The 14,957-nt window shown below is 44.6% G+C and overlaps 1 protein-coding gene across 2 annotated transcripts in view; it reads right to left on the reverse strand.

Moving 5' to 3' along the window:
- Nucleotides 1-14,957, reverse strand: part of ETV6 (ETS variant transcription factor 6) — a 287,175-nt gene that overhangs the window by 51,304 nt on the left and 220,914 nt on the right. For both annotated transcript variants that reach the window (XM_069585674.1, XM_069585673.1), the window contains exon 3: nucleotides 5,056-5,220. In XM_069585674.1, the coding sequence (XP_069441775.1) occupies nucleotides 5,056-5,220 (165 nt within the window). The remainder of the gene's footprint in view (nucleotides 1-5,055; nucleotides 5,221-14,957) is intronic.

Below are 14,957 nucleotides of genomic sequence, written 5' to 3' on the forward strand. Positions count from 1 at the left end.
AGTGAAGTCACTCAGTCATGTTCAACTCTTAAAGACCCCATGGCCTACAGCCCACCAGGCTCCTCCGTCCATAGGATTTTCCAGGCAAGAGTACTAGAGTGGGGTGCCACTGCCTTCTCTGTCAAGGTACTATAGTTTAAGATAAAAAATGCTTTATTTATTGCTTTTTAAATGTATTATTTGTGTGAAAAGTATTATAAACCTATTACAGTACAGTACTAAATAGCAGATTGTGTTAGTTGGATACTGAGGCTAACTATGTTGAACTTATGCACAAACTGGACTTAACGAATATGCTCTCGGAATAGAACTCATTCGTATGTAGGGGACTAACTACCAAAGGGATAGCTTCAATCATATCTTTCTCCTGATCAGAACCTTTCAGTGGTTTCCTATTATTTGCAAAATAACATCCGAACTCCTTAACTGGCTGTAAGATACTCTTGGGTTGGGTCATAATTCAGCTAATATTTATTGAGTGCCAAACAGATGTCATGCCCTGTGCTAGACACTGGAGACACGGCAGCTGAACAGGACGCAGCCTGAACTTTCTACTTTGAGAGAGGATATGGAATAGAAAACAATCTCATGTATCACAGTGTGAACCCTGTGTATGTGTGTCAGAGGCCATGACAGAATTAGGAAATGTTCTGAGATAAAACAAACTGTGGAAAATTCTTAAAGAGATGGGAATACCAGACCACCTTACCTGCCTCCTGAGAAACTTGTATGCAGGTCGAGAAGCAACAGTTAGAATCAGACATGGAACAACAGACTGGTTCCAAACTGGGAAAGGAGTACGTCAAGGCTGTATATTGTCACCCTGCTTATTTAACTTATATGCAGAGTACATCACTCCAGATGCCAGGCTGGATGAAGCACAGGCTGGAATCAAGATTGCCGGGAGAAATCAATAACTTCAGACATGCAGATGATACCACCCTCATGGCAGAAAGCAAAGAGGAACTAAAAAGCCTCTTGAACATGAAAGAGCAGAGTAAAAAAGCTGGCTTAAAACTCAACATTCAAAAAATGAAGATTATGGCATCTGGTCCCATCACTTCATGGCAAATAGATAGGGAAACAATTGAAACAGTGACAGACTTTATTCTTTTGGGCTTCAAAATCACTGCAGATGGTGACTGCAGCCATGAAATCAAAAGACACTTGCTCCTTGGAAGAAAAGCTATGACAAAGCTAGACAGCAAATTAAAAAGCAGAGACATTACTTTACTGACAAGGGTCCATCTAGTCAAACCTATGATTTTTCCAGTAGTCATGCATGTGAGAATTGGACCATAAAGAAAGCTGAGTGCCAAAGAACTGATGCTTTTGAATTCTGATGCTGGAGAAGACTCTTGAGAGTCCCTTGGACTGGAAGGAGATCCAACCAGTCCATCCTAAAGGAAATCAGTCCTGAATATTCATTGGAAGGACTGATGCTAAAGCTCGAATACTTTGGCCACGTGATGCAAAGAACTGACTCATTAGAAAAGACCTTGATGGTGGGAAAGATTGAAGGCAGGAGGAGAAGGGGACAACAGAAATGGCTGGATGGCATCACCAACTCGATGGACATGAGTTTGAGCAAGCTCTGGGAGATGGTGAAGGACAGGGATGCCTGGCATGCTGCGGTCCATGGGATCACAAAGAATCGGACAGAACTGAGCGACTGAACAGAAGAGGATCAACAGGACTTCCCTGGTAATCCAGCTGTTAAGAATCAGTGCTTCCAATGCGGGAGGAACAGGTTCACTCGCTGTCAGGGAAGTAAGATCCCACATGTGGTGCAGCCAAAAGGGAAAAACATGAGGACCAGCACCTCACCCAGACTGAGGCAGGGAGATGTGGAGGAAAGGAAGGTGGAGTGGATCCAGGGATGTGGGGCCGGGAGAGTCAGGGAAAGTGTTCCTGGAGAAAGGAGCAGAACTTGAAGAGGCAAGCAGACAAGGGTGAGGGCTGATGAGTAATGATGAACAGTGTTTCAAACGAAAACTTGTCTCCAAGGTCCTCCTCCAAGTGAACTGGTCTCACTTCCTCTTCAACCCTTTTCCCTCCTGCTTCTTGCTCACCTTTCAGAGCTTTCAAAGTCTGGCTTGGCTACCACACAACTGAGCCTCATCTGACAACCCAGCTGGAAACCACTTCTCTCTCCCTTAACTTGCTCAGCCAGCTCTCTTGTCCTCTGACATGGAGCTACTCAGGGAACACTCACAGAATGAATTTCTACTGCTCTCTCTTAACTGTGGCTACGACAACCATGTCCCAACTAGCGCACTGGCCTAACACTGCCTCTTCCACCTCCAGGTGGGCTTCCTCACGGCCACCCAAACCCACTAAGTTAACGCTGCTCCAGTGACCGGTCATGCAGTCCATCTTTCACGTTCCAGACCAGCTCCACTCTTTTTCTGAGGCCCATTCGTTCTGCTCTCTCCTTCCCCAGCTGCCTCCGCCTTCAGGTTCAGTGTGATCCTGCCTTCAGTGGGGTGGCAGGCTCCCTTCCAGCCTCCCACATGGCTCACCCTGCAAAGACTCGACAAACTGGCAAGGATGTACTGACAGGTTTGGTATGTCTCTGCTCCCAGCTTTAAGGAAAGTTGAGAGGTCACTGGAGAAATAAAAAATCAGCAACAAAAAGGAGCACCTGACAATGTTTCTGTGGCAGCCTGGATAAGAAGGGAGTTTGGAGGAGAATGGACATATGTATATGTATGACTAAGCCCCTTTGCTGTCCACCTGAAACTACTGCATCACTGTTAATCGGCTATAAGTAAGTAAGTAAAGTCACTCAGTCATGTCCAATTCTTTGTGACCCCATGGACTGCAGCCCACCAGGCTCCTTAGTCCATGGGATTCTCCAGGCAAGAATACTGGAGTGGGTTGCCATTTACTTCTCCAGGGGATCTTCCCGACCCAGGGTCGAACCCGGGTCTCCCGCATTGGAGGCAGACGCTTTAACCTCTGAGCCACCAGGGAACCAGCACAAAAGAGAAAGTTAAAAAAAAAGGGGGGGCATACCTGAGATATGAGGGGAGGCAGAGGCAGATTTACAAAGAGGAAAGCATGCCCAAGGTCTAAATCAAGTCAACTTAAAACGCATCATTGTGTTTTCCTTTGTTTGCCCGACATGAGTGACTTTTCCTGAACACTGATGAGCTACTGTACTTTTCCTTTCAGTTGGGTAACCTTGCCCCTTTGAGTTTAATCTCTAAGTTTCCACTGGAACAGAAAAGGGAAGTGTTTTTGCATTAAATTAAAAGGAACTCTCAAGGTTCCTTTCAGGTTGGTTTTATTTATATTGTTGTTTTACAGTTTTCTTATCCTGAGGCTACAGAAAGAATCAATGATGGAAGATGAAATGTTTCAAGTATGTCTGTGTCCCTTCTAAAACCTTCACAGTGCCCTGGTTTTCAGCTGTAGAAGTTTTCAAGTTTCCACGAACATCTGTACTTCTGCGGGAAACTTCCCTTTTATCATTTCCTCTTCTAAACGGTTCTGCTGCAACTGGGAAGAGCTGGGGCGACACTATAGTTCTATACACATCCTTATCTTGCCCTGTGTGACAGGCCGTTTCCTCAGGACGGTTAGCTAGTTTATTAACTCCTGGCCGGCCTCCAGGAGTAAATAAGGGTGAACATAGTTGGGGACAAAGCCAAGACCTTGTGTGGGACCTTTGCCCTTAAGTCAAGGAAGAAAGGGTCTCTGCCAGACAAATGACATCAAAGTGGGGGCAGCAAGGAGACTTGACAGAGGCAGGACCTGTGGGTCCTCGAATAACTGTCCTCAAGAGGCAGAAACCCGAGACCAAGGCTCCCCTTGGACATGTGGAGTTCCCAAACCTCTTCTAAAAATCCATCAAGGGGACTTCCTCGGTGGTTCAGTGGTGAAGACTTCACCTTCCAACACAAGGGGAGCGGGTTCAATCCCTGGTCGGGGAGCTAAGATCCCACATGCCTTCTGGCCAAAACATAACACAGAGGCAATATTGTAACAAATTCAATAAAGACTTTGGAAATGGTCCACATCACAAAAAATTTAAGAAAAAAATATCCATCAAGTGTGAGAAATGAAATTACAAAGTCTGTTTGAGTTCTTATCCGTATCAGCAATACATTTTGCAGGTACCAAAGCTTCTTACTGAAGGAAACTTTTCCATGTGGTTTTAGAAGCCCTTATTTAGATAAATCTTTCTTGTTAGATGTGCCAGAGGGAACGGTCACTTGTATCCTTCAAGAGTTGCACAAACTATTTGGGTTTCCCTGGTGGCTCAGATGGTAAAGAATGTGCCGGCAATGCAGGAAACCTAGGTTTGATCCCTGGGCTGGGAAGATCCCCTGGAGAAGAGAATGGCAACCCACTGCAGGATTCTTGCCTTAAGAATCCCATGGACAGAGCAGCCTGGCGGGCTATCATCCATGTGGTTGCAAGAGTTGGACATGATTGAGCGACTAATACCAACACACAAACTATTCAATATAAGATTCGTTAGTTCAAAAAATTCACAACTTCCAAAAGAAATCACGTAAAGCCCTTTGAATTTGGGTCTCAAGCTGCCTGAGTTACAAGGATCTCTACCTTCCCAGCCCTTCTCACCCATTCGCTTGTTTCTCCTTCCCCTTCTACTCCTCCTGCCTCAGCACCACTCATTCCCTGCCCTCTCCTGTCTTTGTTTTGAACTGAGCAGTTTGCATTCTATACTCACTCTCAAGCATCTCTTCTGAAAGGCTTCAGAATCAGAAGTAAGGTGGAGAGAAAGGGCAAGAACAGATTTTCTTCCTTATATGGTGGTACACTTGAATCCCTAAAGTTCCAGGGTCTATAGGTCTGAACTAGGTCACTTCTCCTGAAAGTCTCTCCTGGACCTGGAAACCCTTCCTCTTCTCCCCTCACACTGGCCCTGGTCAGCAGGATCCACCCTCCACTAAGCAGGGTCACCGTCCTTGCATTCACGGTGACCTGACGTGGAGATCTCCTGGGAGGGTGGGTGGTGACAAAGGCCAGTGCTGGAGACCAGACTTCCTGGGCTGAGCCCAGGTCCAGAGTCCAGCCTCTCACCTGAATGAGGAGACCGGTAGCGAAAGTCCTCTTTGGTCAGAAGTAGGAGAGCCTTGCCGTTCATCTCAAACGTGTTGCTGTCAATCGGCCTTAGAGAAAACTCGTTTTCAGCCCACTTGAGCCACTGGGCTACGTCATCTCTGCTCCAGAACATGGGCTGCAAGCCTGTTGGAGAGAGAGCAAGGCAGAAAGAAAAGAGAGAAAAAAGATCTCATCAGTTAGACAGCCGAAATAAAGGGAAAAGATTTTTGAATGGTTAACAAAACTGAGTCTCCATGTCTGAAGAGCCCTTAGGGTTCAACTCTGAACCTCAGGTAGAGCTCTGGCTGCATGAGTGTCAAAGTGTGTATCAAATGAATTTATTTAGAGGCAAAATGTGTTTGTGGGGGGGAAAGAATCGCTTTTTTTGTCTTTAACGAACCATAGGTCTCACAGCCCTGTTCTTCCTTGCCCAGCTCCAGTGCCAGGGGTATGTGGATTCCCAGTCTGTTCTGAAGGTGCAGCTCTATGGGGGCCTGAAGCACCTGAGGAGATGCAGAGTCATAATAATGTCAGTGGGCTTTGGAGGCAACTCTAGAATCCACAGGGCTTCCCTGTGCTTCCCTGGTGGCTCAGAAGGTAAAGCATCTGCCTGCAATGCAGGAGACCTGGGTTTGATCCCTGGGTCGGGAAGATCCCATGGAGTATGACATGACAACCCACTCCAGTATTCTTACATGGAGAATTCCATGCACAGAACTGATTTGATGGCAGCCCAGTGTCCTTTTGAAGTGAGAATGTTCCAGAATGGGGCTTGACCTGCCAGAGATGCCAAATAATATAGTGTTCCCTGCAACTTCTTCCAGAAGGAGCAACTCACTTGTCTCGGGGACACTATCAGCCTAGCCTCTGGGAATGAGAGGGCAAGGTAAGGATAACAGGTACTTGTTCATGTTAGAACTTCCTGGTGGGGGTGGCACTTGAACTCTGAGTAGGACCAGGAGTGGGTTGGAGGGAGGGCAGCCCCTGGGGCCAAGAGGATGGCTCAGGCTGGATCTCTGTCTGGAAGCCTGACTGTGAGTCTGTGTTTTTATTTTATTCTCTGGTTGTGGGAAACCTTTGACATATCATACGAGTGGTTTAGAGAACAGTGATTCTCAAAGTGTGAACCAGGCACCCTTCCAAGACCATCTCAGGGTGTCTAAGAAGTTGAAACTCTTTGTAACAATATGAAGAGGTTATTTGTTTCTTCTGTTGTTGTTCTATTCTCAATCTTTCATGAGCATACAGTGGAATTTCCTAGCAGCTACACAGCATGTGATATTAAAGCAGACAGAAGAATCCAGCCTTTTTTAAAATGAAGCCAGACATTAAAAAGACTTGCAAAAATGTAAGACAATGCCACTTTTTCACTGATTTTCTTTTGGTTTTGGAAAACATATTCATAAATACATATTTATGTTAACATATACTTGGCTTATTACTTTTTAGCGAGTTGACACATATTTTGATATATATTACAACAAATAGTAAAAATCTTTGGTTTTAATTTCCAATACAGTACACATAGATAGATAAAAGGCACATGAGCAAAGCATTTTGGAGGTCTTCAATAATTTTAAAGGATCGAAAGAAATCCTGAAACCAACTGTTTGAGAACTGATGGGTTAAAGCCAGATGCTCAAGAGTGCATTATTCTCTAAAATACTGTATGAACTAATAGCTCTCAAATACAACAGAATCAATATTTGTTAAGAGGAACTTCAGTCTGTTATTTACTGGTGGTTACTTAAACTTGCTAAGGGGACTCTGTGAGTGTGCTCTGACAGCGTCCTTCCGTCTGACCCTGGAAAGGACCTTTCACCTGTCAGGCATCACAAAGAACTGGTCTATTTGGATGGGCTACTTTTCCTCCTGGGTGGATGAGGAAATGGAATAGCTCAGTGCCCTTGAGAAGATCCAGGGCCTCTGGGCAGGACTAGTGGCTCTGTCTTTCAGGCTCCTTTGCAAAGTCTAATTTTACGGAATGGCAGCTGGTTTCCTTGAACTCTCGGGGAGTCCTTCTGAAACTGGTCCACTGTGTTGGGCATGGATCAAGAACTATGGGCACTGAAATTAGGGATGAGCTTCCCTGGTGGCTCAGATGGTAAAGAATCTACTTGCTTTGCAGAAGACCCAGGTTCAATCCCTGGCTGGGAAAGAGCCCCTGGAGCAGGGAATGGCTACCTACTCCAGTATTCCTGCCTGGAGAATTCCATGGATAGAAGAGCCTGGTGGGCTACAGTCCATGGGGTCACAAACAGTTGGACACGACTGAGTGACTAATACAGAACATAGAGGTTTTTTTCTTGGTTTTTACGTGTCATAATTTTTTTGGTCACATAGGGAATAAAGGGGCACTGTAAAATAATACCATGCAATATGTTACTGCTCTATGATCTTTAGAATACACACAGCAATTAAAGAACTCAAGGTTTTGGTTTGGACTCTTGACTGGGCCAAGAAGCAATGCCTATGAAAAATGGTCCTTGGACATGGATGGACTTGGAGGGCCTTATGCTAAGTGAAATAAACTGGAGGAAGGCAAATAATGTATGATATCACCTATATGTGGAATGTGAAAAATATAACAAACTAGTGAATATAACAAAACAGAAGCAGACTGATAGGCATAGAGAAGAAACTAGTAGTTACTAGTGGCAGGGGGGCAACATAGGGGTGGGTGAAGTGGGAGGCACGAAGGATGTACAGGCTCAAGGACGTGTGGTACAAGATGGGGAAATATAGCCACTATTCGGTGAAAACTGTAATCTTTAAGAACTGTATTCTTAAAAGTTTAAAAAATGGTTTAAAAAGTTAAAAAAAATGGTTCTTGGACATAAGAGGTACCCCATCTCTTTCCAATGACTTTAAAGATGCGTATCTGGGACCACAGGGAGGTGGGGATGGGCATGAAAACAGCTCAGCAAGATCTCAACTTCTGAACCAGTGAAGAAAGGCCTTAAGAGTTGGCTTCCACAGTCATGGTGTCACCTCTGAAGAGGAACAGCGGGGCGACTAGTTATTAGGGGCTTTTCTTCTCCTTCACACGAACAGCCAGAGCACAGCCAGCCCTTTGGGGACAAATGTGAGGACTGGCCAAGCGTGGCCGAAGGAGGTGCCTGGTGGCGAGAGGGCCACAGAGCAGAAGACGCTCAGTCAGAAACAGGAAAAAGGATGGGGCTGCTTATTGGCAGTGCGAGTGCCAAGGCAAACACAGAACCGAATCCCACTCGGGAGGGGAAACGAGAGTGAAATGCTGAAGTTTCTGCAGAGGAGTCACTGAAACAAGAGAGGCGGGTGAGAAGGGGGTGGGGGACGCAAGTAGTAATTTGAGGTTCTTTATATTCTACGGAAGAAAATACTCATGAGTAATCTTTTCCCTAAATACAAGAAGAGTCACACACTCCAAACAGACCTGCCGGTTGAGAACAACTGTTTCTCTTTTCACTTCCCATTAATCTCTCCTACAGCCCAGCCCCTGAAGCAAGCAAAACCATAACGCGGAAACTCCCTCGCCAGGGGACCCACTGAAGGCTCTGGGCTTGTGGGCTCAGGGGACCCGGTGAGTCCCAGTCAGTTCAGGAAACACCATGGCGATTCCAGCAGTTTTACAAAAGTGACCCCGACAGACCAAGCTACCTGCTGGAGGCCAGGCTATAAACTTATCAGAATCACCACCGCTCTTCCAAGGAGAGAATGTGGACACATTCACTGAGCTGGAAAGAGGCTTGATAATAAACTCTGGTGTTCGGGACTTCCCGGGTGGTTCAGTTGTTAAGAATCTGCCTGCCAATGCAGGGGAACATGGGTTCAGTCCCTGGGCTGGGAAGATTCCACAGTGCCGTAGGACAGCTAAGCCCGTGTGCAACTACTGAAGCCCGAGAGCCCAGCTCTGCAAGAGGAGAAGCCACTGCAGGGAGAGGCCCGTGCACCGCACCTGGAGAGCAGCGCCTGCTCACCACAACTAGAGAAAGCCCGTGGGCAGTCTCTGACCCACGTACTTCCCATTCAGATTCATTTTCAACATCTATTAGGGATTCAGAAAAAACTGAGTGAACTGAACCCTCCCTATTCAAGATTTTGATCCTGGGAGGTTTCTCAAGTTATCAACGAACTAAAAATAGAGCAAAAAATCCTGTAGATCCCTGGAGAAATACATTTATACAAGGGAAGAGTAAGGAGGTGGAGGCGAGACTCTGCTTTTAACTCATCCAGGAAGGCTTTCCATCACCAGCTACTTGCTCACAGGCACTTGCTGCGTAGACACTGATCCTGAGTAGACAGCTGCTACAGTACTCTTGCCTGGAAAATCCCATGGGCGGAGGAGCCTGGTAAGCTGCAGTCCATGGGGTTGCTGAGGGTCGGACACAACTGAGCGACTTCACTTTCACTTTTCACTTTCATGCATTGGAGAAGGAAATGGCAACCCACTCCAGTGTTCTTGCCTGGAGAATCCCAGGGACGGGGGAGCCTGGTGGGCTGCCATCTACGGGGTCGCACAGAGTCGGACACGACTGCAGCGACTTAACAGCAGCAGCAGCAGCAGCAGTGTAACAGCACACAGGGCAAGACTAGAGAGGAATGCACCACATGTAGCTTGTTTCACACTTATCTCTTGCAACATGAACAAAGGGACTTCCCTGATGGTCAAGTGGCTGACTCCCAGCTCCCAATACAGGGGGCCTAGGTTTGATCGCTGGTCAAGGAATTAGAGCCAGCATGCCACAACCAAACCCCGGCAAAGTCAAATAAATACATTTTTTTTTAAAAAACAATAAAGTTAGAGAACATAAATGTTAATGATCATTAGTGAAAAGAAAAAAGACAGAGACCATTATTATACTGTACCTACATCATGTTGCTCCCTGTGCACATAACAAGCCTGCGAAAGCCACCCTAAGACCCGCATTTGGAATGTCATTTAATTTCAGAGGGTAGCTGAGAATGATTTTATACAGAAGAAATGAACTGCTATGCTTAAGAAAATTACTAAGCATTCCACCGCACTTTTTTTTTTTCCCCAAGTCGGTCAAGTCAAGTTCATGGGGCCGTACCCTTTAATGACATACCCAGACCCATAAACTTCCTTCTGATAGTTCTCCAATTCCACGTTCAAAGGAGCAGCCACGTTCATCAGTACACGCTTAGCCTCATTTCAGACTTTCTGAGTTGTGTTTAAACTAATGATGGAAAGCGTGCCGGGAGTCAGGGACCTGGATCTTACTCCCAGGTCTGCCATTAAATAACATGTGTTTCTGGGCCAGTCACTCAGTTTCTCTGTGGTTCAGTGGTTTCATCTGTTAAATGAGGGGCTTAGAGTATGTGATCTCTATTCCATTCTGGGTTTAATATGGTCAACATGCTTCCACTTAATATGAATCCTAAAATCCAAAGAACTTAAGCAGCCAGGACCTTTTTCTACAGAGCAACTCCATGCTCACGACCATGACCCAGAGACTCTGTAACTTCCTGAAGGCTCCTCTGAATCATGGAAAACAGATTAAGTTACTTTAAATAGATGTAGGTGCTTATGAGTGTTTTTATTATATTCTAATTATTGAAAATTTATAACCTGGTAATGGGTTATAATTACCCAATAATAAACATAACATTTTAAGAAGGTGCTCTCACGTGGATGACCTCAGGTTATTCTCCAAAAAGCCCTGTGAAACCCACTGCAGTCTCACTTCAAGTTGAAAGATGAGGAAATAGGGGCTCAGAGTCATTAGAGGATTTTGCTGGTTTGCATAATACTCAATTCAAGCTCTTTCGCTGTAGTAAACATTCATCAGAAGCAGCCTTTATCCTAAATGTTCTGTATACACAGAAATTGGCTGCAGAATCAGTGGCTTAGAGGACAGAAGCAGAAGACAGAAGGCAACCCCCACCCATCCGACTCATGAGGAAACTGAAGCTGGGAAAAGTTGAGTTTGAACCCTCCTCAAGCTGCCCCAGGTTCCCTAACTCTTTCCAACCTCCCATGGGGTCTCATAACTTAATCTGATGACAAAGAACCATTCTGTCACCTTTGACAGTGAGGAGAGCTATCACTTCCTTGCTTAGTTATCTTGCCTTTGGATTAAACATCCTTTATTGGTCCACACAGAGGTTCAATACTGCCTTTTTCAGAGCCTCACCAGCCTGCCTGCCTCCTCCTGAGATCCTCTGTGGCTCCCATTCCTAAACACAGTACCAGAGCCAGGACTAGAACTTTTCTATCTCTGGGCAATGTTTTTATTCATAATAATAGCGGACATTGAGCATTCACGCAAGTGTTCACTACAGTGATAATTCTTCTCATTTTATAGAGGAGAAAACTGCAGTATACAATAAATGGAATTGGTGGGGCTGGGACTGAAAATCAGACCCACTCAACACCCCACCATATGGATTCTCAAGTGGCCCCTTAGACTGAGGTTCCACATTCAACCACCCTCGGATCAAAAATATTCAGAATAAAAAAATTTCGGAAAGCTCCCGAAGGCATAGCTCGCATTTGCTCTGTGTTGGCAACTATTCACACTGTGTTTACATCGTAGTCACAACAGATTACGTAGCATTTACATTGTGCGAGAATTATAAAGTTATCTAGAGATGACTTAAAGTACATGGGAAGGTATGTGTAGGTTATATGCAAATACTATGCGATTTTATGTAAGGGGCTTGAGCATCTATGGATTTTAGTATCTAGCGGGGGTGGGGGTGGGGTCCTAGAAGCCCTCTGCCACGTGGATACCCAGGGATGTCTGGAACAGCAAACACTTAGAAGCATTTATTGTGTGCCAGGTGCTGTTCTAAATGTCTTCTGTTTGTAACTTGTGTAATCCCCACAGGGATCCTATACAATAGAAACATTCACCATCCTTATTTACAGAGGAGAAAACTGGAACACTAGGAAGTTAAGCGACTTGGCCAAAGTCACACACCCAGTGGAAGAGCCAACATTTGAACCCAGTCGGTCCGAAGTTCCTATTTATTAATTCCTTGCCTCTCTGTCTAAGGTTATTTTGGTGTTTTGGCAGGACATTAAATTAAATTCAGGATTTAAAAAATGGAGAGAGACAGAGAAGTTTCAGTGATTGTGTGAACTTTCACAGTATTTAAGCAAGTAGGCCCAAGGCACCAGCTCGGAAATTCTGTGTCCCTGCTGTGTGACCTCGCACAAGTTTCTTAACCTGTGTCTCACCTGCCTCAACTGGAGAATGAGGACAACTCTCAAGTTGACAAGCGAGTGCCACTGAATCACAGATGATATGTTTGTCAAATGTGCAGATTCCATAAAGCTAGTATAGAGTAAGATGATACAATGATGATAGAAGATACAAAGGACAGAATTTGGCACAGAGTGAGCATTTTATAGTTACCACCATGATTATTTTTATAATCTCCCTATCCTGCACATATATAGCTGCTGTTTATAACCCACCTGTGAAGAAAGTGTATTAACCAGTAGTAGATTTTTACCTTGCCATTTTCCATCACCATTCCAGCCTGCAGCAGTCCCTCCAGACCGAGACCTATACCTAGTATTATCTATACTTCACAGATTCATGTCAACTTTGCCTTTGATAAGCATCCATTACCTCAACAGGTTCCTGACAAAGTGCTGATTAGCTGAGGGCTGAGAAGAGAGCCTTCTGGTGACAAACCAGCCACCTCCTTTTAGATGGATACTGGTCAAGTTATTGGCTCCATTTGGGGGGTGTGTGTGCATGCTCTCAGTTGCGTCCGAGTCTTTGCAACCCCATGAACAGCAGCCCACTAGGCTCCTCTGTCCATGGAATTCTCCAGGCAAAAATACTGGAATGAGTAGCTATTCCCTTCTCCAGGGGATCTTACTGACCCAGGGATATAACCCACATCTCCCGCGTGGCAGCTGGATTCTTTACCACTGTGCCACCTGGGAAGCCCCGGCTCCATTTGCATACAGGTGTTCAATTATCAACCTACCTAACTACTCCAGTATTTAGACTACATCTTTCTAGTTCAGCCATAAAAGGAACCATCCAAAATTCAAATAAAATGCTTTCTTGATGTCCAGAAACACAATAACTACAAAATCTATAGCACCTTTATTGAATAAGATGAAAAAAGGGAGAAGGTGATTGGATCCTAAGGAATAACTTTTCCCTAAGTGCTCATAACATACATGTTTGAAAATCTCTCCTAAATTTCATCTGTAAGTTGTATCAGGTCAGCTATTTTTAGTCTGTACATACTCCCTTTTCTCCTTTTCTGAGCGTAGGGTAAACAGTGGTTCGTATTTTCTCTTTTAGGATCTCTTCCATTTCCTGCAAACCTTAGGGAGCACTATCAGCGACCCTTGACCCTTGTAAATTCTCTATTCTGGGACGTCATCTGTCTGGGCCAAGAGCCTCAAATCTATTTAGAACGACTTAGATTCATTTCTATAATCAACTCATCTGCCTTGGGCTTCAATTCCCTTATGGCAGTTTGTACTACCTGTTTCGGTCTGACAATCACCCTCCTTGATGGAAGAGGGGGAGGAAAGAGAGAAGTTGTCCAGTTTTGTTTTCTCTTTGCCACCAACTCAGTCTGTGTGCTGAGACCACACTTGTTCTCTTACTGCCCCTCCAAACACACCATTTTCTTAAGTATCTCCCATTGTTTTTAGCTCACTTAGCTTTAACATTCTAGAGATTAAAAAAAAAATCTCTCCTTTAAGAGAAATATCGTATGACATCCCTTATACGTGGAATCTGAAAAGAAAGGATACAAATGAACTTACAAAACAGAAAGAGACTCACAGACCTGGAGGACAAACTTATGGTTGCTGGAGGGGGCGGGAGAAGGGATAGTTAGGGAGTCTGGGATGGACATGTACACACTGCTGTATTTAAAATGGATAACCAACAAGGACCTACTGTATGGCACATGGGGCTCTGCTCAGTGTTATGTGGCAGGCTGGATAGGAGGGGAGTTTGAGGGAGAATGATACATGTATATGTATGGCTGAGTCCCTTCGCTGTTCACTTGAAACTATCACATTGTTAATCAGCCATGCTGCTGCTGCTAAGTTGCTTCAGTCGTGTCCAACTCTGTGTGACCCCATAGACGGCAGCCCACCAGGCTCCCCCGTCCCTGGGATTCTCCAGGCAAGAACACTGGAGTGGGTTGCCATTTCCTTCTCCAATGCATGAAAGTGAAAAGTGAAAGTGAAGTCGCTCAGTCGTGTCTGACTCTCAGCAACCCCATGGACTGCAGCCTTCCAGGCTCCTCCGTCCATGGGATTTTCCAGGCAAGAGTACTGGAGTGGGGTGCCATTGTCTTCTCTGAATCAGCCATACTCAAATACAAAATAAAGTTAAAAAAAAAAATCTCTCCATTATATAATCCAAAAATTTTTTTGCTGACGTATAGTTGATGTAGGATATTATGTAAGTATACAGTAATTCACAATCTTTAAAGATTATACTCCACATATAGTTATTATAAAATATTGGCCATATTCTCTGTATTGTATAATATATCCTTATAGCTTATTTTACATTTAGTAGTTTGTACTTCTTGTTCCCTTCCTCCTATCTTTTCCCCTCCCTCCCCATCCTCTCCACTGGTGACCACTAATTTCTTCTCTACACCTGTGGGTCTATTGCTTTTTTTGTTATATTCACCAGTAGGTTGTACGTTTTAGATTCTACATATAAATGATATTATACAGTATTTGCCTTTCTCTTTCTGATTTATTTCACTTAGCAAAATACCTGCTGGGTATATCCATGTTGTTGCAAATGGCAAAATTTCATTTTTTGTATTTAAAAAAAATTTTATTTCCAGTTAGTTGTTCTTTCATCCTCTTAAAAAATCTGAGCTCATTAGACTGGTACACAGAAAACAGTGGGAAGATAAACTGGCATGAT

Source organism: Ovis canadensis, chromosome 3, assembly GCF_042477335.2.
Source record: "Ovis canadensis isolate MfBH-ARS-UI-01 breed Bighorn chromosome 3, ARS-UI_OviCan_v2, whole genome shotgun sequence".
Classification (NCBI taxonomy): Eukaryota; Metazoa; Chordata; class Mammalia; order Artiodactyla; family Bovidae; genus Ovis; species Ovis canadensis.